The following is a 24,806-nucleotide window of genomic DNA, read 5'->3' on the forward strand; positions in this document are numbered from 1 at the left end:
TCCTCCTCCCCCCCTCCTCCTCCTCTTCCTCTTCTTCTTCTTCTTCCTCTTTTTTGAGATGGAGCCTCACTCTGTTGCCCAGGCAGGAGTGCAGTGGTGCAATCTTGGCTCACTGCAACCTCCGTCTCCTAGGTTCAAGCAGTTCTCCTCCCTTACCTCCTAAGTAGCTGAGTAGTTGGGATTACAGGTGTGCACCATGACACACAGCTAAATTTTATATTTTTAGTAGAAATGGGATTTCACCATGTTGGCCAGGCTGGTCTCAAACTTCTGACCTCAGGTGATCCACCTGCCTCAGCCTCCCAAAGTGCTGATATTACAGGCGTGAGTCACCACACCCGGCCTTATACACAGTATTTCTGTAGAGTAAAACTGTTGAATGGAATCTGCTTCTTAAAGTCTTCTAAGGAAAGAATATTGAGGTAACACAATCTGAATGAGAGTCTAAAAAGAATAGCTCAGAAGGCAAAATATAAGGCTGTATGAATTGAAAGGAAATAGATACCCCTGAATTTTGTTTCCATTTTTGAATTTCCTTATTGCTTCAAAATTTAAAATAAACATCAGCAGGGATATGAACTCTCCCTAGACAAACCCAGAACTGTGGGATATGCAAACAGAAATGGATAGGTTGCTTCTCTCAAAGGGACTTTCATTCGTTCACTCGGTTTTGTTTGTTTGTTTGTTTTTACACTCACTTGCTCTGTAACACAAAGTAGCAAACATAAGTGGCCATGTTTGCTCATTCAGCTGCCAGCAGAATTTCACAAAGCCCCTGACTCAGTGACAGAGGACAGCCCTTTGGAAGGATACCCTGAAGATGATAAGGGTAGAGCCCAGGTTACCACATCTCTTGCCTAAATCACTGCATTTTTAGAAAAGATAAATTCAATGATCCTGGCCTTTGTCTTTTTTCTGTACATAAGAAAATGGCTGACAGGATTAATCATTATGCGTCTGTAATCTATAACTAGATGGACCCTTGCACCCAAACTTTGGTGAAATTTTGCTCTTACATAACTTTCGAGCACAGGCAGAATGTCTGTCACCTTATGTATAAGCTGTAGGCTTAAACACTGCTTTGGAGCAGTCTAACAGAAACTCTCTGGAAGACTCTCCTGGGTTCCCATCCTCAGTAAGAGTAAATAAAACTAACTTTAATTCTTTAAAAACTTGGCTTTTCTTTAGTTGACAAGTATCTCAGCAAGTATTTAGTGAGCACCAACTATGTGCTATGGCAGGGATGGATAAAGCATGACCCCTAACTTCAAAGAGCTCACAACTGATGGAAACACAAATGGGTCAAGAAGCAGCTTGACACAGATTGAGCCAGATGGAGAATGGTCAATGAGTCCCCTCAGGGAGAAAGAAAAGCAAGATGACAGCACAGAGACATGTGTAGTGACTGTGGGGCTTTAATGGCTGTACTTTGCGGTGTGGAGACAGTGGGTAAAACTACAGAGATGGCAGAATGTAGCAATCTGTTTACTTTTCGGCTAAGGAAAATGAAGGGGGCTTTTCCAACGATTTGTTTTTGCATAGTCTGAACTGTCAACTTACTCTTTCATAGGGTGGTAATCTATCCGCTCCTGAGGGTCATTAGTCATTTCCTCCTCTTTCTACCTGTTCTCACCTCCTCCTGTCACACAGCAAGGGCATCTGCCAGCACCCAAGCAGGCAGGAAGCTTTCAGATAAACATACAGTTCATACTTCACACCTAAAACAATTTCCAGTAGACACCCACTTCCCTGGCTTTTTGTGGGTAAGCGGCAGGATTTGAGCTCTTCTCTTCTAGGGGAATCTCAGAGCTTTCAGTATCTTGGGACCTTTTCCAGCAGGCATTAGCTTCTCATTTTGCCACCCCGAGGTTAGGGACCAGGAGATGAAGCATTCCACTCCTACAAAATGCTGGTGACTTCAAGATCTCAAAAACAGGTATTGTACCAATTCTCCCTTCTCCTTCACATTCAGATGGCAGGCTGCCGCCCAAGAGTTAAGGGGTTCTGGTTCTCTTCAGACGCAAAGAGTGAATAGTGCTCTGTGGCAGAGGTTTGTATTTACAAGTCTATGCCTTTAACAACGGTGCATTTGCTCTCAGGATCATGCTACCTGGAGTACCTGAATGACAGTTGTCTGGAACAACAAGCAAGATCACTGACAGCCCCAGAACTGCTTCCCTAGCTATGAAATTTTGTTATATCTGTAAATAAGCATAAATATTAACTAGTTAGTAATATTGAATTTTGTTGAATGCATAATTGGAGCTAGATTTGGAGAAAAAACATTCAACTCTAATTTTGTTTCAACTAAAATTTGACTAATTAATCTCTGCCTCTTTGTTTAAACCATTCACTCTTCCTGTAGAACCCCATGACCCATTGAAATCCTCCCATTTCCACCCAGTCAAGTCCTTAGACTTTTGAGTTCTCTTTTTTGTTATTGTTCTTCATCTCTTGATGCACGTGCTTTCTAATATTTTAATTTTTTTCAAAATACTACATATACATATAGTTCTAAAATTCAACTAATAGCATAAGACATAATAAATAAATAAATAAACAGCAGACATCTGCCACACTACACCCAGAACTGCTGTTCTGGCAACTGCTGTGCTGGCAACCACTGTCAATTATTTGGTTTTTCTCATGATACTTCCTTGATGTTTAGAAATGATATATTTGTTCTGCCCTTTCTTGATTTTAGACATTAGTTATTGACATCTTGCTATGGAGATAGGTATTTGACTCTCTTATCCACTGTCCTTCACACTCTTTAGCCACTCAGCAACACACAGGCCTTTCTGCCCATCCTGCCAGAGTATGACATAGTTTTTTGCTAAACTGTACTTAACATTTATGATAATAATTATTCACATTTGAGCCATGTAGAGTACAATGATTCAATTTCCTTCCTAACAATTTTTTGTTTTCCTTATAGTTAATGTCTTTCACTGGGTGCTCTGGTCTTGCTGCTGCATTAAGTCCCAGTACACAAGAGTTGAGAGGTGGGAACTTTAAGAGCCCTCATGAATAGGTTAATGTCATTATCTTGCGAGTGGGTTAGTTATTGTGGGAGTGAGTTCCTAATCAAAGGATGGGTTCAGCCCCCTCCTCTCTCTCTCTTTCTCTCTCTCTCTCTTTCTCTCTCTCTCACACACACACACACTCTTTCTCATCATGTTATGCCTTCCACCATGTTGTGATGCAGCAAAAATGTCCTCCGCAGATGCAACCCCTTGATCTTGGACTTATCAGTCTCCAGAACCATGAGATAAATAAACTCCTACTATTTATAAATTACCCAGTCTGTGGGATTCTGGCATAACAGCAGAGAATAGACTAAGACATGTCCCTTTCTGAAACTGTGTTATTCAGGGGTTGGAGTTCCTGGGCTGATTCTTTAATTGCCTTATCTTTTCTCTTTTATTTTCTTCTGTTTGTCTTTAGTTCTACTTTCTGAGAGAGTTTCTCCATTTGATTTGCCAACACTTCCATTGAATTTTAGATGATTTCTGCTTTTTATTTTTTTATTTATTGTTACTAGGGCTCTTACTTATTCTCTGAGTTTTCAGTTTTTCTTATTCTGGCACCCTGTTTCTGTTTTTAAGTGAAAAACTTTTTATATGTCTCTAAGAATATTAAGTTTGAGGGATTTTATTTAATTTTCTCCTACTCCCTGTATTATCTCTTTTCTTCCAAGTTTCTTTTTTCTCCCCTGATTCGTTTGGTTTGGAGATTGTCTTTCTTGTTAGAGTCTTTCCCCAAATATCTTGTGATCATGTCTGCCTACTTATATTTCCAAATAAGTCATTAACTACTTGATTGGAAGCTTTGTGTATAATGGGTGAGATTTGGCAATCCTCTCTGTGAATGAAATAGGAAATGAGGCTGGGCACGGTGGCTCACGCCTGTAATCCCAGCACTTTGGGAGGCCGACACGGGTGGATCACGAAGTCAGGAGATCGAGACCATCCTGGCTAACATGACGAAACCCCGTCTCTACTAAAAATACCAAAAAAAAAAAAATTAGCCAGGCGTGGTGGTGGACGCCTGTAGTCCCAGCTACTTGGGAAGTTGAGGCAGGAGAATGGCATGAACCCAGGGGGTGGAGCTTGCATTGAGCCGAGATCATGCCAGTGTACTCCAGCCTGGGCAACAGAGTGAGACTTCATCTCAAAAAAAAAAGAAAAGAAAAGAAAAGAAATAGGAAATGAGCTAATCAACTGAGAGTAAGAAAAAAGAAAGAGAAGCTCAAAGTTTCTCTCCCACCTAAATTTTGCTCTGGTTCGATTACTTGCATATGGTTCGAATTCTAGATCAACCTATCTAGCACTGCAGAGCAGCTTGCTGTCAAAACAAAACATAAATGACTTTTTTATTTTAACTTTTCCTTTTGCCAACTGTTGAGCATTCTAGGAAACTTTTAGGGTAAAGATTTAATTTCCTTCTTCTTTCCATCAAAAGCAGAAAGAGAAAACAAACAATGGCATAGGCCCCAGATCCTTGTAAAACCTCCTAATAGTCTTCAAATCTTAAGAAAAAATATTCTCAACTCCAATTCATTCTGTCATTCGTTCAATAAATGTTGAAGTATCTATCATAAGCCAAACGCTATTACTCTTTGGGTTTTTAGTTGTGAAAAAAATATATAGAAATAGTTCTTATCCTCATGGAGCTGAATATTTTGTGAGGGAAATAAACAATAAATAAGTAAACCAACAAATAAGTGTGCCAGGTATGTTAGTCTATGCCTGTAATCTCCACACTTTGGGAGGCCGAGGTGAGAGGATCACTTAAGGCCAGGAGTTTGAGACCAGCCTGGGCAACAGCGTTAGATCCTGTCTCTATGCAAAATAAAAAGAAGAAAAGAAAATATTCGATTGCTTAAATGGAATTCTCCATTTAGAGATTAACTGGTGGTTTCCAACTGATTAAGTTATTCTGAGTTGGTTTTCTGTTTGCTTGTGTAGAATCCCAGATTGCTAGGGCCGTCTCAGCCTAAGAGCCTCCCGATTATGTTTTAAACATACATTGACTATGAATGAGAGGAAAGATCTACTTAAGTGTAGTGGCCAAAGGCTGCTCCAAGGAGATGACATTCAAGCTGAAGCTGGGCTGAATCCAGTTATTTAAACATTAACGAAAACTTAATAGTATCTGTGTATGACAATAACAATGTTTTTATGTTTCAAACCATTCAATTTTTCTTAAACAAATAAGCTCCTTTTCCTTTCTGAACACTTAAAAACACACTTCAACAAAACATAAACAGATTATTTTGAACAGAAGACATGTAGCAGTTTCCTGATAATTTTGAACTCAGTTTGCAAATGAAATGGGGTTTATGCCTTAATCAGGGTCAATGTCCTTCTCTCACATCAGGAAATGCTGGCCTCAGGCAGCACTCCACACGCGAACTTGTTTAACTCTGTGTCTCACAGGATGGCCGCCCTCTCACACTTCTCTTCTTGGCTTCTCCACGTGTCAAGGTGAAATCTATTCAATCCCTAAAACTCCCAGAATCAAAAAAGGAAGAAATTCTTTCCTCAGGGTAGAAAGAAGGCTGAATGAACTATGACCATAGGTTAGGAATCGGGAGAAAAGGAAGAGAGGAAGACAGAGAAACAGGGAAAATGGTTTTGAAGGAAGACAAATCAGAGGCATGGGAGGGCTGGAAGCCCCTTCAGGAAGCCGAATGTGGGGGTGGAGCTGAAATGTCCATCAGGCCCCGTAGAGAGAGAGGGAGACTGTGAATGTCTCTAGCCAATTATCATGTCTCCATGTGTCCCATAACACCCAGTGCGCATGCTTCTTAAATACTTGTCAGACCCACGTTTTTTGATGCCTATTACTTCTTGTGTATTAGAGATGCAGAGAACAGTAAGAATGTGTTTTTTTCACAGTTCAGTGGAGAACACAGACACAAAAAGCCCATTATAGAACACATACAATGTTGTCTTTGTACAACAAAATACAGAACTCTGCCAAAGTCATTTCCCAGGGCTGACTGGAAGACGAAATGGCCAAAAAGCAGGTCAGGTGCAGGTTGTAATGATTGTAACAGTGATTTACATGAGGGGTAGAAATTTATCTGGACCTCTTCTTCATTGTATCTACAATGGTTAGAACAGCACAGGGTTCATAAAAGATGCTCAGTAAATACCTGTGGCATGAATGAATGAATGAATAGTTGTTAAAATACTTATACCTTAGATAGTAGGCAGACATCATAGGGCTTTTTTTTTTTTTTTTTTTTTAGTTTTTAAAAGATTTACAATTTTTGATTGACAAATCACAGTAGCATGTATTTATGGTGAGCAATGTGATTTTTGATAATGTATACAATGTGGCATGATTAAATCAAATTAATGAACGTATCTTCAGTTACCTACCATTTTTTATAGTGAGACATTTGAAATATACTCCCTTAGCTATTTTGAACTATATAATAATACATTATTATTGACCGTGGTCACCCTTCTGTGGAATAGATCTCAAAACCGATTCCTCCAGTCTGTCTGAAACTAGGTACCCTTTAATCAACATTTCCACATTCCCTCTGGTGTTATAAGGTTTTAAGCTGAAAAGTAACACAGGCATTTCTTAACTTAGAATTAGACCTCTGGCAGTGCAATCTGGAAGATGATTGGGAAGGAAGAGATTAAAGAAAGAAAGAGTGGTTAGGATGCTGTGGAGTGGTCCAGGCAAGGAATAAAGGGAAAGGGTGAGCAATGGCAGGATGTGGTGGGAAGAGGAGAGGCCCTAAATGACACCGGCGTTTCTGCCTTGGGCAACAGAAAGAAAACTAGGGCAGTGGAGAAAGGTCTGAGGCACCAGTCCTGAGAAAGATCCTGATCCAAGGGAAGATGTTCCAGGAGAGAGCAGCCCAGATGACAGAGAAGAGCAGGTTAATGTGTCAAGTACTGGGAGAAGCCAAGTATAACAGAATTTAAAAGTGGCCACTGAATTTATCCATCAGGATGTAGCTGGAGGGGTAAACCAGCAGCAAGCGGGTAGAGAATGAACAATTGAAGATCTGGAGTCAGGAAAGACAACTGTTTCAGAAGGCAACTGAGAAGAGGAGAGACAGGATATGTTTGGACTAAGACAGTTTCCAGCCATGACCTATGACTAAACCAAATGGGACCATGAGAGGCCTCCCTTTGCCTGCCAAAAGAGCACAGCCTCAAGTGTTTCTCAGAGCAGCTCTAGGCCAGGGGAGGTGGTAAGGTTTCCCTGAGAACACAGACAAGGAGTTTTGAAGGTCTCCTCAGTGGACTGTGCAGGGTTGAGTGTGGGTGAGGCAGCACCTTTCCTCAGGGAGTTCCAAGAATGAGCTGAATGCCTTGCTAAGTCTGCAGCAGGTCAGGCACAGAGGAACGAGGCCAAGAGAGAAAAGGTGGACCATCACAGGCCCTGGGATGGTGGCTCCAGAGCCCTCATCTCCTGCCACCTCAGAGACACTTCCTGCTGTCAACTAATCTGGCTCCTCCCTTTCTTCAATTGCTCCTGGATCCGAGAGGAAGAGGCAGGGATGCTAAGAAACTAGACCAAGGCTTGCCAAGAAGAAGAAAGTCAGAAAAGGAAAAGCTTTACCTGAGCAAAGGGGTCTGGTAAGGACAGAGCTGGAGCTCTGGCTGATGGGGTTCCTAGCAATGCAGTGGTAGCTCTCACTTTCTCCAGATATCCAGGGGACACTGAGAGTGGTCCCCCCATGGGATGCAACTGCCCCATGACTGGGAGGCTCCCAGCTGTTCTGCACATTCTGTCCAGCCTGTTCCAGGGAGCAGGCCAGGGTGATGAAGCAGGTCCCATCCTTCATGATCTGGGAGCTGGCAAAGATGTTTGGCTCCTGCAGCCTCTCTGAACCAAGAAGGGAAAGCTTGAGCTATGAGATGGCTCTGGTCTGGCCAAGCAGGGTAAGGGAAAGCTCAATTTCATATGTGGGGCCCCCCAGCCCTCCTTACCGTAGACAAGCAGAGTGAAATCCCTGGTGATAATGATTGAGGAAGTATGCAGTTACCCAGGCTTATAGGCTTATAGTCCTGCAGCCTCAGGGGGCTGATCTGACGAGAGTAGCTGTGGTGGGGAATGCTCAGTTATCTACTGGAGGGTCTCTGAGTCTCAAGAACCAGAACTGGTTTGCCTGTTAGTCCTTGTTGTAAAACAGCAACACGCTCTTGAGAGCTCCATGTAACACTTTCTACCTCTTGCTCTGCTGGGACTTCCAGGGGCCGAGTGGCCAACTCCCCAAGGATATCTTCCCCCACTGTATCCTCTCCCAGTGTTCCTGACCCTGTAGAGAAAGAAGAGAACCCACAACCTCAGTGTCAGTGTCTCCCCACCCAGTGAGGGAAGCCACAGGCTCCATCCAGCTCCTCCTGTGTTAGTCCCTCCAGCCTCCCCATCAGCTCCAGTGGGTCTTCTCCTCCCACTGCCATGACCACACAGACCATCACCCACCCACCCCAGACTCCCACCCTCCCAAGTGCATTAGCCCCCTTGCCCCAGGGTCTGAAGGGAACCAGGACTACTTCTTCCACCCTCTCTGTCAACCCCAGAGCTGTTCAGGCCCCTAGGCAGACTGAGGAACCAGGTACCTATGCAGAAGTGAGGCACTGAGATAGGGTGGGAGCTGCTGTTACTGAATGGGTTCTTAACCACACAGGTAAAAGTTAGAGCACTGTCCCCAAGCCTCAAGGAGACTCTGAGGACAGACCCTCCACAGGACACAACAACAGTCTGGGGTCCCGGGGGTGTCCAGCTGTAAGTCACACTGTCTCCTCTGCTCTCTGCCACACATGTCAATGACATATGAGAATGATGATGCAGCATCCATCCTCATGAATCCTGGAGCTCAGTGTGGCGTGAGGCCAGGCCAGCTGCTCTATGTGTGCAAAAGGGAACAAACTGAGGACTGGGAAACTGCTCTGGGCCTCCACTTCACAGGACCGAAAATGCACAGCATTGGTACCCAAATCTTGCATCACTTTGAATACACAGAAGGAACAGCAGAGGCAGGATCTGCCCACATCTGTTCCAGAACTTTGTGGTATGTAAGGCCATGTCACTTAATATCTCAGTTGATTTCCAGAACAACTCCATGAAGTAGACAGGGAAGATGTTATTCAACTCCATTTCACAGGCTCAGAATGCTTAGATAACCTGCCCAAAGTCTCATCTAGTTAAGTGGTAAAGCCAAAACCCAAATCCAGGGAATTTGACCCCAAAACTGAGGTTCCCAACCCTCCCCTGAATAGATAAAGGAGTGCAAGCACGGAGCTGTGTTGTAATTACATATATTCCCCGTAGGGGGCTCTGCAGCATACACTGAGCTTCTAGGTGTTGATCAAGAGTCCCAGAGGAGGTGGCTGTGTGCCTTTGAGGTTTCTCTTCACTCCTTTGCCCTCCCTTGGACCTGCTCCCCATCTCCTCTTGCCCCAGGGCCATGACCCAGATATTCTTAAGTGCTTGAGGTGTCCACATTGCCATTATTTGTCCACCAGCCTCCCCAGGCCAGACCCAGGAGGATTTGCGGGGGAGGGCAGGGTAAGAAGAGCAGCTGCAGACACCAGGCCTGAAACAGGCTCAAAAAAGTCATATTGCATAGAACAAGGCTGCTCTGCTACTCAGCCTCAGCCCTGTGGCCCACATGACTGCAGCCCCAAGGGCAGCTCAACTGTGCAAAGTAGGACCACACAGGCCCAGCCCATCCCCTAGGAGAAGGCAGCCTGGACGTTCCCACGGGTGGGTACCTTGCTGCTGGCTCTCCCCAGTGTGTCTCCTGTAGATAAGACCCTGGAATGCAAGTCTTTTGACTTCTATTGGCCCTTTTCTCATCCAATAAATATGGCGACATACCGGAAACCCAGAGAACGAAGGCACGGGGTACAGCATCAGAATACCTGAGTTCTATTCCCAAATCTGCCACTTTCTAGCTCCATGTCATAGATGTGTTGTTTTCCCTTTCTAAGATTCCATTTCCTTCCTAGAAACGGAAACTCCTGACCTGCATACTGGCAGGGCTGTTGTGAGGCTGCAGTGATGGGAAATACCCTGTGAAGGATGGAGCCTGGCCATTAGCACTGCCTTGCCATTGGGGTGTCAGCCCAGAGAGAGAAGGGCTCTCTGGAAGACCCCACCCCTGACGGGTTGACACAACCCTATCTGCTACCCAGAATCCACCTGACACCATACCACACTAAGTTAGTGCTACCACAATGATTATCAGAAAGGCCAGAGGACCCCTCCCACCAGCTTTGGGCCCACTCTACCCCAGTGAGCAACCCAACTGCAAGTCCCAGCAACCCACTTCCATTGTGCCCTGGTCCTGTTGTGAGGAGTAGGCCATAGTCAGCCCAGGCCTGATTTATGGCAGACACGCCTTCTCCCCAGCCATGTGGACCTGACCAGAGAGCAGCCCAATCAACTCCACTAAAAGAGTGCCTTCATCTAATAGGAAGATTTCCTATCACAGAATCCAAGAAAAATGTCTGTGAAGGTTCTCTGCAGGCCTTCCCATGTCCATCCTCACTCATCACCTGTCCCCCTCGCTCACTGCAGGGGAACGGCTCTGCCATGGCGCCCCGACACCTTGCACATCTCTCTCAAGCAAAGGTTTCAACCTCTGCTAAACTGGGTCTTGGCAAAATGCCTTGTGATCCACGCAGGACACGAGAGTTCAGGTGGCCTATGAAGCACGGCCTTGAAGCCATCTCCCCTGGGAGGCTGTCATGAGACCATGTCCCCTGGCCCCTGGGGTTCTGATGCAGTATGGGACTTCCTGTCCTGAGAACACAGCTACATTCTCTAAGTCCTCTTTGCTGAAGCTAGAATTGGCCTCTCCGCGTCTGGGTATTCCACTGCTTCCACTGCAGCCATCTGGCCCCTTTTGTTTCAGTGTCATCTTTTCTGGTGTGGAACAAGTGCCCAGGGATCTGGAACCCTTGGCTACTCTTCCATTCATTATATGAATGATCTACTGTCTGAATCTCAAAGTGGCTCAGCATAGTATCTTTTATAGGCCTTTCTCAGTGCTGTGTGTGCTTGACACCCACTCCATTGCTTCCTTTGTAGTTTCTCCCGCTAAATTTTTTTAAATTTATTTAAGGAATTTGATAAGAGCATCCCTCTGCATCTGCATAGGCCTTTCCAAACCACTTTCATATGCCTTTCATTCTCACGAGAAGGTGTTGTTCCCACTTTAGTAATGAGGAAGCTCCAGGTCACAACAGGAGGTTGTGGAAAAACTCAGTTCTCAGAGCCTGAAATCCCATTCTCTGACCACTACTGTCCCAAGAACGCTGCTTCAGGTGGTCTGAGGTAGGTTCTGCACGATGCAGACTACATGCATCTTGGAACTGACTGTGGCTGATCCTGCATCTCATGCCTCCACAATTCAGCCTCTCTGGAAATGCTCAGGCTCCTTGTGATACATTAGTCAAAGAGTTGTGAGGGTCACAAGGACACCGTCTAGACCTGCATGACCTGAGATTATAGCACATGCGCACAGACTTACACACCCACGTGTGCACACACACATACACACACAGAGCCTGGCTCCCATAGAGGCAGCACCTCAATGAAAATTGCACATTCCTAAAGTAAACCTGTGTACACAGCAAATAGACAAGCCTGGGAGGCAGTGGGGGGTGGACTTACCTATGAAAAGACCAAAGAGGAGCAAGCACCATGGTAGAGAATGGGCCACAAAGTGCACCTGCAGAACTACTTGTCACATGGCAGCAGATGATGACCTATGCATGCGTAAATGTCAGCTTACTACCAGTTCCTGTTTTTAGTGTCACCACTTTAATCACATGTAGTTTATGTGTCACAAGATATGAAGATGAGGGGACACAGAAGAAAGAAGTGTGAGAAACACCTGAACGAGCTACTTAAAAGCCAATGCTGGTGACATCACAGCCTTGCTTTAAACCCCTCAGGGGTCTACCACCCCCACAAGGCTAAAGTTGGGGGTCAAAATCCTTGTGGAGAAGGCCCTTCATGATTGGCTTGTGTCTTGCCAACCTACCTGGCTGCACTCTCTGTCACCAAGTCTCACAGCTTGGACTCCAGTCACCACAGACTGCTTCTAAAGCAGTCCCCTTAGGATTTCTCATTTTTGTAAATGCAGCTCTACTCCCTCAGGCTGTCTTACTGATTGGATTGCCCTAGTGTCTGCCATCTACCTCACCTACCTCACCCTAACACCCTCCTATTGCCCATCTCAAGTCATCACCACCTTGGGAAAGACCTCCCTAAAGCCCCAGGCTAGGATGGTGCTAGGACATCCATTCCCTCTTGCTGTTGAACATCAGGCCTGTGGTTATGAGTCAGGACACTTGTACTACCAGCCTCCCAGTTCTCAGGCCTTCCAACTCAGGCTGGGACCTACACCATCAGCTTCCCTGGTCCTCCAGCTTGCAGTCACCAGGTCATGAGACCACTCAGCCTCCATAATCATGTGAGCCAATTCCTATTAAAAGAGAAAAAAGGAAATATATATGAGAAGATATATTTGTCTTCTCATCTAAGTGTAAAAAGCTTTGAGTTTGTCAAAATTCTACAGTCTTTCATATTCTTCCAATCTGTGGTAGCATATATATATACTGCAGGTCAATACAACATTTAAAATAAAGTCCAAAAAATGCAATTGTGTAAAATGCAAGGTTGTCTTAATTGCACAGTGAATGAAGGGTTCGTTGGGGGCTGGTGGTGAAGCAACACAGCTGAGTTTGTGGTTGTGGCTGCCAGACCCAAATCTCAACCCAGGCTGGAGTTTGATGCTACCTGGAGGCAATGCCCAGTTGATGGGGGTGATTCTGGGCCTATAGCTGGCTGGACTCCCAGGAAAGTAGCAGGGATTTCAAAAATTTTCCAGTCAGTCACACCCATTTGCTGGGCTGGTTGAAGGATACTGAGAAGGAAAACACTGGAGATGCTGGGGCCAACATCACTGGATGTTGCTCCCTGATTCTCAATGCTAGTGCCTTGGCCTCCCTGTCCTGATGAGAATATTAGTTCTCCCCATGTGAGGACAGGGCACACTTAACAAATGCATCGTACCAAAATTTATATTAATTTAGGTTTTACTATACGTAAATGATAATACTTAAATTGGATTTTGTGTATCACAAGACTGTGTCCTCCTATGGTCACAACTTCAAAGGAGGTCATTTCAATGATGTTACTTTCCTAAATCTCAGTTTCCTCATCTCCAAAATGGAGATAATCAGAGTATAATCCAGATAGGGTTTATCTTAGAATTAAAGGAGAAAACATATCTAAAGTTGTAAACACAAAGCCTTACTCATAGTAATTACCCAATAAATGTTAGTGATGATTTTTAGTATTACCAATCTCTCTGAGCTCCCTTCTGCCTTTGTCCTCGCCTCCCACGCAGACTGTTCCTGCTCTCATGCTCTGTACCCAGACTCCTTCAATAGATTCCTCACCTGTCTTCTCATCCCCAGGCTCATCCATTCCACCCATTCTCCCTCCACTCTGCAACTCCAGGAAGCTTCCTACTCCTGCTGTATCCTTGTTGCCTTTAGCTTGCTAACAGGATGCTTTATCTGGCCTCTGGTAACCTCTCCTGACCATATGTCCTGCAGTCCCCTCTAGACAGCCCATGTTCTAGTCACAGGATCAAGACTAGAGTGAAACAAGACAGGCTCCTATTGCGCAAAATTTAAAGATTTTGGAGATTCTGTCACTTTCAAGATTGTGCAACATCAGATGGTGACCAGCCTCTAAAGATGCTTTCCATGGACAGAAGCCTATTATCTTAATGGTTCCTCTCTCTCTCCCTTCTTCCTTTGATCCCAGACTTCCTGAGTTCAAGTTCTTAATAACTATAAAACTTATAGTAAGCTATTTAACCACTCTCCACCTCTGTTTTCTCATTTATAGAATGGGGATGATAAAAGATATCTCATAAAACTATTGTAAGATCAAATGAGTGAATATATTAAAGTGTCAGAAGACGGCCTAGCATTCTGTAAGCTTTCACCGAATATTAGCTAAAACTACACATGCTGCCAGCCTCAAGTTTTCCTACCAAGTCCACTTAATGTTACAGCCAAAGTAAACCAATGACCTGAAGCCTGAAACACAAACTACAGCATAGCCAGCTATTACACTACTGACAAGAAGAAGGAGGAGAATAAGACAGTTTCCCAAGTCAGGATATAGGGAATCATGCTGTTCTCCAACCTACCTTTTCAACTCAGTCACCTCTACACTGTCACATACAATGTCCACCCCCACTACAGTCTCCCTGATGCCTTTGTCCATATAAAAAGTCCTTCATTGCATGTGACAGAAAGTTAGCACAAACTGCCTTGAGCAAAATAGAAAATGTATTGGGTCACTGTATTAGTTACCTGTTGCTGTGTAACAAATTGCTCCAAACTTCACAGCTAAAAGCAATAAGCATTTTTGATGAAAAGTAAAAAATTGAAAAAAATTTTAAAAACCAAGCATTTATTATCTTACAGTTTCTCTGGATAAGGAATCTGGGCATGGCTTAGCTGGGTGCCTCTGGCTTAAGGTACTCACACAGCTAACATCACGGTGTCAGCCAGGGTTGCAGTCATTTCAAGGCCCTCCTGGGGAGGATCCACTTCCAGTCTCACTTATGTGATTCTTGGCTGGCCTCAGTCCTAATGGACTGCTGGCCAGAGGAATCAGCTCCTTGCTGGGTGTTGGCCAGGGACCTCCCTCTGTTCTTTGTTTGGAACCCTCTCCCTAAAGTATTTCACAAAATAATACCTGGTAGGGAGACAGAGATAGTGGGAAAGAGAGAGAAGGAAAGAGGGCAAGAGAAAGAGAGAAAGAGCATATACACACACGTGCTAACCTAAGATGGAAGTGACAGCTTTTTTGTAACCTGATCTCAGAAGTGACATCCCAGCACCTCTGCCACATTCTATTCACTTGAAGCAGGTCACTAAATCCAGGCCACACTCAAGAAGAGGTGATTACACAGAGGCATGAATGCCAGGAGGTAGAGATCTTTAGCAGTCACCTTAAGGAGCCAAATTTAGAACCCAAGTCCCTTGATGTCAAAGCAAGTGATGCTCCACGTCAGTCACAAATGAGGCTCTGAATAGACTTGGGACCTTCACCTGCCTGTGCAGATGGGAGGAGTTTGTGGTGTTTCGTATAAACAACCCTCCCTCTGAGACACACACACTTACGCATACACACACACACTCACACACACATATACATGTGCGGAAGCTGTGGTAAGTGCATTCTCCTTCTGTCTCAGATCTGAAAATAGATCATCATGGTGGCACCAAAGAGTCACACACAAGACTGGGCTCCTGGGCCTTTCTCCAGTAAGCCACAGAGGAGTCAGCTGCAAATATTCTCTTCTGTTCTATGGACTTCTCTCCTCTTCCTGCTCATGGGTAAGTCCACTTTATGGCCACCACTTCTTGCAACTGGTGTTCTTCTGAGGCTGGTTGCATTCCCTGACTAGGAGATTCTTTCCTTTTTTTTTTTTTAAATGGAGTCTTGCTCCATCGCCAGGCCGGAGTGAAGTGGCGCCATCTTGGCTCACTGCAACCTCCGCCTCCTGGGTTCAACGATTCTCCTACCTCAGCCTCCGGAGTAGCTGGGATTACAGGCGTGCATCACCATCCCCAGCTAATCTTTGTATTTTTAGTAGAGGTGAGGTTTCACTATGTTGGCCAGGGAGGTCTCGATCACTTGACCTCGTGATCCGCCCATCTCAGCCTCCCAAAGTGCTAGGATTACAGGTATGAGCCCAATTCTTATTGGTAAAACCAGGAAACTCCTCGCCTTGCCAGAAATTACTCTGCATGTGTGCATACTCGTGTACCATAAAGGGGGTGACATTCTAGCCCTGGTCTCAAATAACTCTGGGCTAAACTACATTTCTCTCGCCCTCACACTTTCCTAAGAAATGCCAAGTATGTAATGAGTTTGTTCCTTGTATAGTGTGGATAAAACCCACAGAAGGATCCAGGAAAATCCCCTGATGAGAAGCCACCTAGCAATTCCTAGGGATGGAGATAACTTCTGGAGCTTCTTTCTACATATCCTGCCTTGGTTATCACATATGCTGGCTTTATTACTGAGGCTTCACTGGGGACCTGGAGGCGGTTGGGTGACCCTGGGCAAGGTGGTGTCTATCTGGATATCTTTTTGTCCTCAACCTTATTCCTCCCTATCAAGGCCCAACTCCTGGGAAACATCTCTCTGCTGCATGGCCCGGAACCCCACTGTCCAGCAGATAGAGCCAGTCCAGTACCCCAGAGAGGATCTCAGCCACCTGGGACTGTAGCAGCTACTGTCCTTCTATGGTCCCACTTTGTCCAGGGCTTCAGGGATGATGGTGCAAGTAGCACTAGAGATCTGAGAGCAGTGGGAGTTGGCTGTTGGTACCTGAGGGGAGCTCTAGAAACACTCCTATTGCGGATATGGGTGAACAAGGAGCCTAGACCTCAGGGCTGAGGTCCAGTCTGACCTCTCTTCATTTTCAATTTTATCTTGGCTCACCAAAAAAAGAAACACAGAAAGCAGCAAGGCTGTTTATGTCTACATCCAATCTTTGGGATATTCCTTGATTGTGTTGAGCAAACCTGAAATAAGCTACGTTTAAGGTCATCCAAGCCTCAAATGATCATTGCAGTGAATTTCAAACAGATCAGAGCAAAGAGGCATATCCTCCAGTCTAGCTCCACTGATTAGGATGACCTCAAATGGCTCCACTGATTAGGATGACCTCAAATGACGTCTTTTGGTCTGAAAGGAGGATGCTTTTGTATCTCCGAAGAGTCGTTTCAGGAACTTAAAAGGCAGTCGAGTGAAAAGACCCCTCTCACTTTAGTATCAGGAGCATCTAAAATTAAATATTGCTCCTTCATTTATTAGTGGTGTGGGCCTCTATTTCTTAAGTGTAATAGTTAGTAGAATGCATCACACAACACTCTTACAGATTGAAGATCTGTACACACACACACATATATATAGTGGGACATAGTTGGCAGAAGCTATGATTGTTATTATAATAATCAATTACTGTTATATGCATTCTTTGGAAACTATTAAAAAACAGGTGAGTCAAATTCAGTTATTGCAATCTTTGAACGCTCTTTTATGATTTATCCTATGGTGCAATTCAAATAAAATGGCTGGTACTGGGGACCTGTCACTGTACTGGGAGCTGCATTGCACTGTTTTCTGCAACAAGATTGGCCCTGTGAGGCCTACCTTCTGTCCCCTCCACTGACGGTCTGTGAGGCTTTGTTCATGATTTTTGTCTGACGTAAGAAAATTTGAAGTCAAAACAAGTCATATACACCCAGCCAAAACCCAGCAGCTCCTGGGCTTCCAGGATACAGATGGACAGTAGTCCTGGCCTCCCTACTTCAGGGGCATCCCAGGACATAGAATCTGAACTCTGTGACTGATCAACCCTGTAATATCAGGGAAGTGGCTTAAATTATCTAAATATCAGCTCCTGATCTGTAAAAAGGGGCTAATTATAGTGTAGTTATGAGAATTAAATGAAATAATTTACATAAAGTACCTAATGCACACATAGCAATCGTAAGCAGTGTCTTCCAGAAGAAAAGGGCTCTTTTAGAAAATCTCAAACCAGCCTCACATCAACTCAGCTTGAATCTGCCTAAAGAATCCACCTGACCTGACCTTCTCATGTCCAGTATCCCTAGCCCTGCATGCTCCATAGCTGCCTCTCCACAAGGTGAAAGTGCTTGACTGATGAAGGGCTAAGCAGAGAACCCCCATGACCTGCACCAAGCAGCCTCTCTCCTTCCTGTGTCTGCATATTCTGTAACTTCTGGGTTTTCAGAGCTTGCTTCAGCTTTCTTCCACCCCTCCAGGCTATGCTTATGCTCCTTTTTTGTCTCTAACATTTTCTACTTATTTTCCCACCCAGTTGGTCTAGAATTTCCAAAGTTCTCTCCAGAGCCTCAGAAGCCCTGGAATCTGGGAATCCAAGCTGGGGTCACCCAGAAGACACCCACAGGGTCCCTACAAGAAAATTAGCTGCCTTGGCCAAATACTAGCTTCCTAGATGCCTTGGTAACAATGTTTATCAGGAATATGATCTTGCCTAAGATGAGGAAATCAGGAACTGTATTGGCTATTCCCACCCCCAAACCTGGCCAAGCTAAAGTCAATCTGAGATCCCATGGACAATGAAGGGAAAGATAGGGTGAGGTAGAGGTAGGAGAAGTTCCTTTAGTTCCCGACACTGTTATGAGAATTCTCAAACATTCAGAAAAGTTGGAGCATTTACACTGAACATTCATATGCCTACTACCTAGGCTCTAACACAAATGTTTTACTTTACTTGCTTTATCATTCACCTGTTCATCTAACCATCCCTCTACACACCCATGTTTTTAAAAATATGCTCCTTTTTACTTCATTGGCTCTTCATGATTTGCAGCAACCTGCTTTCATTTAATTTTTATCATATCCCTTGAAGAAAGTGGTGCAGGTATGAGCATTTAATTCCTTTAGATAAGTAAACTGATTCACTGAAAAATTCAGAAATGTACCCAAAGTCACAAGGCTAATTCCCCTACTGGAACAGAAACCCAGAAGATCTGTTTCACAGATTGTTGTGGCTACTTTTAAGGGAGACAGTGTTTGGAGAATGGAGGAATTAATGACTTTGCTAGGCAATGGACCTAGAAGAAGGAGGACAACAATCTCATTTCATTTCTCAGCATCTGACATTTATGCCCAATGTATATTCACAGAGTGAAAGAAAAAAGGCTAGCTCAAGGAGTCTAGCTGCTCCTGCAAGTCCCTCTTCTATCTCTGCAGGACTAAGAGCCTCTGGAAAGGACTCAGCCCCAACAGTGGTGTCAGGGATCCTAGGGGGTTCTGTGACTCTCCCCCTAAACATCTCAGTAGACACAGCGATTGAGCACAAAAAGGCTCTTGCTTTTGCACATCCCAAAGAAAATGTAACCTTTATGGCCAAAAGCTACCGGGGCCGACTAAACATCACCAGGGGGAGTTACTCCCTGTCCATCAGCAATCTGACTCTGAATGATGCAGGATCCTACAAAGCCCAGATAAACCAAAGGAATTTTGAAGTCACCACTGAGGAGAAATTCACCCTGTTCATCTATGGTGAGTTCCAGAGAGTTTCTGTGTTTTGATCTTTTCTTTTTTTTTTTATTTGTGCAAATTTATGGGGTATGTGTGAAATTTTGTTATATGTATATAGTGCATGCTGATCAAGTTAGGGTTTTCAGTGTGTCTACTGCCTGAGTACAATACATTCTTGTTAAGTATAGTCACCCTACTCTGCTATCAAAAACTGAATTGATTCTTTCTATCTTACTGTATGTTTGTACCCTTTAACCCACTTCTCTTCATCATCCCCCCACGACCCACTCCCTACACTCACCCTTCTCAGTCTCTGCTATCTATCTTTCCACCATCTACCTCCACATGATCAAAATTTTTAGTACCCACATGTAAGTGAGAACATGCGATGTATATCTTTTTGTGCCTGGCTTATTTCGCTTAAGATAATGACCTCCAGTTTCAGCCACATTGCTGCAAAAGACATGATTCATTCTTTTTTACGGATTTTTAAATTGTTTAAATATATTTAGAGGGTACAAGTGTAGATTTACTGCATGCATATATTGCATGCTGGAGAAGTCTGGGCTTTTAGTGTACCCATCACCCAAAGAGTGACCTTTGTACTCAATAGATAATTTTTCAACCCTCACTGCTCTCCCACCCCCCGACCTTTTGTAGTCTCCACTATCCATTAGTCCTACTCTGTATGTCCATGTGTACCCATTGCTTCCACTTATAGGCGAGAACATGTGGTATTTCACTTTCTGTTTCTGAGTTATTTTAGCTGGATAATGGCCTTCAGTTTCATCCAGGGTACTGCAAAAGACATGACTTCATTCTTTTATGGCTGATTAGCATTCCATGATGTGTATAAATATATGTATGTATGTGTATACTGCGTTTTCTTTATCCATTCTTCCATAAGGGACACAGATTAATTCTATATCTTTGCTATTGAGAATAGTGCTGCAATAAACATACAAATTCCAGTATTCCTTGCATATATCAATTTCTTTTCTTTTCCTTTGGGTAGATATCCAGTAGTGGTATTACTGGATCAAGCACTAATTAAACGTTTAGTTTTTTGAGAAATCTTCATATTGTTTTTCATAGTGGCTGTACTAGTTTCCATCCCCACCAAGAGTGTCTGAGAGTTCCCCTTTTCTCCACATCTTGCCAACATGTGATTAGTGTTTAAATAATAGCCATTGTGACTGGAGTGAGATAATATTTCATTGTGATTTTGATTTGTATTTCTCTGATAATTGGTGACATTGAGCATTTTTTAATACATCTGTTGGTCATGTGTATGTCTTCTTTTGAGAAATATCTATTTATATCCTTTGCCCACTTTTTAATGGAATTATTTGCTTTTTCTTGTTGAGTTATTTGAGTTCCTTGTATATTCTGGATATTAGTTCCCTGTCAGATGAATAGTTTACAAATATTTCTGCCATTCAACAGGTTGTCTCTTCACTCTGTTGATTATTTCTTTTGCTGTACAAAAGCTTTTTAGTTTAAATCCCGTTTGTCTATTTTTGTTTTTGTTACCTGTGCTTTTGAGGTCTTAGTCATAAATTATTTGTCCAGACCAATGTCCAGGAGAGTCTTCCCTAGGTTTTCTTCTAGTATTTTTATAGCTTCAGGTCTTACATTTAAGTCTTTAACTGATTTTGAGGAGGTTTTTTAATATGATGAGAAATAGGGGTTCAACTTCATTCTTCTGCATGTGACTATTCAATTTTCCCAGCACCATTTATTGAAAAGGTGTCCGTCCACGTCATCGAGGAGGGCAGCGGCCTGGAGTCCATTATCAGCACCCTGGCTGAGCCACACACGTGTGAGCGTGCGGGAGGGCTAGGCCTGCGTCCCCAACTGCCACTGGAGACCGCTCCGCCATCCCCACCTCACCGCCGTGCAACGGGGGCTGGAAGAGTCCTGCCGATGGAACCCTGCCCTGCCCAGGGCCGCCGCCCCCCAAGGCTGCTAGACATAGGCGTTAGGCGTATTCCACCCACCCGCTGCCTCCCATGGCACCTCGGGCCACCAGAGCCCGACTTGGAGACTTCTGGCCTGTGAAGAGCCGGCGACGCCCACAGGAACCGGGCTGGGCCTTGTGTGCTTGTGGGGTTTGTGCTTGGTCTTTCTCCGCTTGTATTTGCATATTTATTGCATTGCTGGTAGAGACTCCCAGGCCTGTCCATCCTGCAAAGACTCCTCGGGCAGCATGCGGGTCCCGCACACTGCACCCATTTCTCCAATGTCCCCCGCAGGCGCGGGTGGCCACCCAGGCCTGCTGGCTGCGGCCCCCTCTCAGCCAGGCCTGGCTCAGCCTACTGCGTGGGAGGTCACCGGCTAGTCCCGAGGAGCCGGGACCCCCGGGATGCGGGCCCACACTGCCAGGCTGCATCCATGATGCGGAGTTGGCCTCCAGCCCTGCGGACAGCGCCGGGCACCAACTCAGTGTTTGTCAGTGTTTCTTTTTCCAAGAAATGATTCAAATTGCTGCTCGGATTTTTAAATTTACTGTAGCTGTCAGGGTACACGTCTGGATCCCGTTTCATTTTTACACCAATTTGGTAAAAATGCTGCTCTTCTCAGCCTCCCCACAATTAAACTGCACGTGGTCTCTTAAAAAAAAAAAAAAAAAAAAAGTGTCTTTTCTCCCCAAAGTAAGTTTTTGTTGGATTTGTCAAAGATCAATTGGCTGTAAATCTGTGGCTTTATTTCTGTGTTCTCTATTTTGTTCCATTGGTCTATGTGTCTGTTTTTATAATACCATGCTGTTTTGGTTACTATAGCCTTATGCTATATATTGAAGTCAAGTAATGTGATGCCTCTAGCTTTGTTCTTTTTGCTTAACATTGCTTTGACTATTCAGGCTCTTTTGTGGTTCCTTATATATTTTAGGATTTTTTTTTTTTTTTTTCTGGCCAGGTGCAGTGGTTCATGCCTGTAATCCCAACACTTTGGGAGGCTGAATCTCTTGAGGTTAGAAATTCGACACCAGCCTGCTAGCATGGTGAAACCCCGTCTCTACTAAAAATACAAAAGTTAGCCAGGGGTGGTGATGGGAGCCTGTAATCCCAGCTTCTTGCGAGTCTGAGGCAGGAGAATCACTTTAATCTGGGAAGCTGAGATTGCAGTGAGCCAAGATCAGGCCACTGAATGCCAGCCTGAGTGACAGAGTGAAAACCTTGTCTAAAAAAAAAGGATTGTTTTTTGTAATCTGAGAAGAATATGGTTGGTATTTTGATACAGATTGCATTGAATCTGTAGATTCTTTGGGCAATGTGGTCATTTTAACAATATGGATTCTTCCTCCATGAGCATGGGATAGTTCTCCATTTGTTTGTGTCTTCTATGATTTTTTTCATCAGTGTTTTGTAGTTTGCCTTGTAGAGATCTTTCACCTCCTTGGTTACATTTATTCCTAGGGTTTTTAATAGCTATTGTAAATGGGATTGACTTCTTTATTTCTTTCTTGATTAAATCATTATTTGTGTATAGAAATGCTACTAGTTTTTGTACATTGATTTCTGTCCTGCAACTTTACTGAATTCGTTTATCAAATTTAAGAGTTTTTTGGTGGAGTCTTTAGGTTTCTCTAGATATAAGATCATATCATCAGGCTGAGCGTGGTGGCTCACACCTGTAATCCTAGCACTTTGGGAGACCAAGGCAGGTGGATTGCTTGAGCTCGGAAGTTCAAGACCAGCCTAGACAACATGGAAAAATCCCATCTCTACAAAAAATATAAAAATTAGCTGGGCATGGTGGCATATGCCTGTAGTACCAGCTACTCTGGAGGCTGAGGTGGGAGGATTGCTTGAATCCCAGGAGGTTGAGGCTGCAGTGAGTCATGACTATACCACTGCACTACAGCCTGGGTGACGAAATGAGATGCTGTCTCAAAAAAAAAAAAAAAAATATTATACCGTCAGCAAAGAGGAACAATTTGTCTTTCTCTTTTCCACTTTGAATGTTTTTTTATTTCTTTATTTTGCCTGGTTTCTCTGACTAGAACTTTCAGTACTATGTTGAATAAAAGTAGTGAAAGTGGGTATCCTTATCTTGTTCCAGTTCTTAGAAGAAAGGCTTTCAACTTTTCCCCATTTGGTACAATGTTAATTGTGGAATTGTCATATATGGGCTTTATTATTTTGAGATATATTCCTTCTATGCTTGGTGTGTTAAGAAATTTTTTTGTGAAGGGATTTGGACTGTATCAAGTGCTCTTTCTATGACCATTGAGATGATCATATGGTTTTTGTCCTTCAGTCTACTGATGAGATGTATCACATTTATTGATTTACATATGTTAAACCATTCTTGCATCCCTGGGATAAATCCCACTTGATCATGTATTATCTTTTTGATGTGCTGTTGGATTCTGTTTGCTAGTATTTTGTTGATGATTGTTTCTTCTATGTTCATCAGGGATATTGGCCTGTAGTTTTCTTTTTGTTGTTGTTGCATCCTTGTCTGATTTTGCTACCAGCATGATGCTGGCCTCATAGAATGAGTTAAGGAAAATTCCTCCCACTTTGATTTTTGAGAATAGTTTCAGGAGGATTGATATTAGTTATTCTTTGTATATTTGGTAGAATTTGGCTGTGAATCCATCAGTCTTGGGCTTTTCTCTGTTGGTAGACTTTTTTATTACAGATTAATTTCACTACTTGTCATTGGAGTCTGTTCAGGTTTTCTATTTTTTACTTATTCAGTCTTGGTAGGTTGTATGTTTCTAGAAATTTATCAGTTTTCTCTAGGTTTTTCAGTTTGTCAGAGTATAGTTGTTCATAATAGTCTCTGATGGTCTTTTGTATTCTGTAATATCAGTTGTAATGTCTCCACTTTTTCTGATTTTGTTTATTTGGGTCTTCTCTCTTAGCAGTTTATTAATTTTGTCTGTCTTTTCAAAGAGCTAACTCTTTGTTTCATTGATCCTTTGCATTTTTTTAGTCCCTACTTCATTGAGTTTTGCTCTGATGTTTATTACTTCTTTTCTTCTGCTAATTTCGGGTTTGGTTTGTTCTTGCTTTTCTAGTTCCTTTAAGTGCATTGTTACATTATTTGTTTGTGATCTTTATACTTTTTCCATGTAGGCATTTATTTCTATAAACTTCTCTCAGCACTGCTTTTGCTGTACTCCATAGGTTTTGGTATGTTGTGTTTTCTTTTTAATTTGTTTCAAGAACTTTTTAAAAATTTCTGTCTTAATTTCTTTGTTGACTTAATGGTCAGGAGCATGTTGTTTAATTTCCGTGTATTTGTATCATTTCAAAGTTCCTGTTAATATTGATTTCTAGTTTTATTCCATTGGAATTGAAAAGATATTTGATATGATTTCAATTTTTAAAAGTTTGTTGAGACTTGTACTGTGAACTAACAAATAGTTTATCCCGGAGAATGTTTCATCTGCTAATGAAAAGAATGCATATTCTGCAGTTGTTGGATAGAATGTTCTGTAAATATCTGTTAGGTCCATTTGGTCTAAACTCCAATTTAAATCCAAAGTTTCTTTGTTGATTTTCTGTCTAGAAGCTCTGTCTAATGCTGAGAGTGGAGTGCTGAAGTCCTCCAGTATTATTCTATTGCAGTCTCTCTCTCTCTCTCCCTCACACACACACACATACACACTCTCTCTCTCTCTCTCTTAATCTCACTCTCTCTCTCTCTGGTGATATTTGCTT

General features: G+C 43.4%; 1 protein-coding gene across 1 annotated transcript in view; it reads left to right on the forward strand.

The window, feature by feature from the left end:
• The window catches only part of LY9 (lymphocyte antigen 9), a 69,385-nt gene that overhangs the window by 6,065 nt on the left and 38,514 nt on the right, over positions 1-24,806 (forward strand). Inside the window, 2 exon segments of the mRNA XM_023214263.1 lie at positions 15,278-15,419; positions 18,838-19,149. Coding sequence (XP_023070031.1) covers positions 15,296-15,419; positions 18,838-19,149 — 436 coding nt within the window. The 5' untranslated portion in view covers positions 15,278-15,295.

The sequence above is a fragment of the Piliocolobus tephrosceles genome, chromosome 1 (genome assembly GCF_002776525.5).
Source record: "Piliocolobus tephrosceles isolate RC106 chromosome 1, ASM277652v3, whole genome shotgun sequence".
Classification (NCBI taxonomy): domain Eukaryota; kingdom Metazoa; phylum Chordata; class Mammalia; order Primates; family Cercopithecidae; genus Piliocolobus; species Piliocolobus tephrosceles.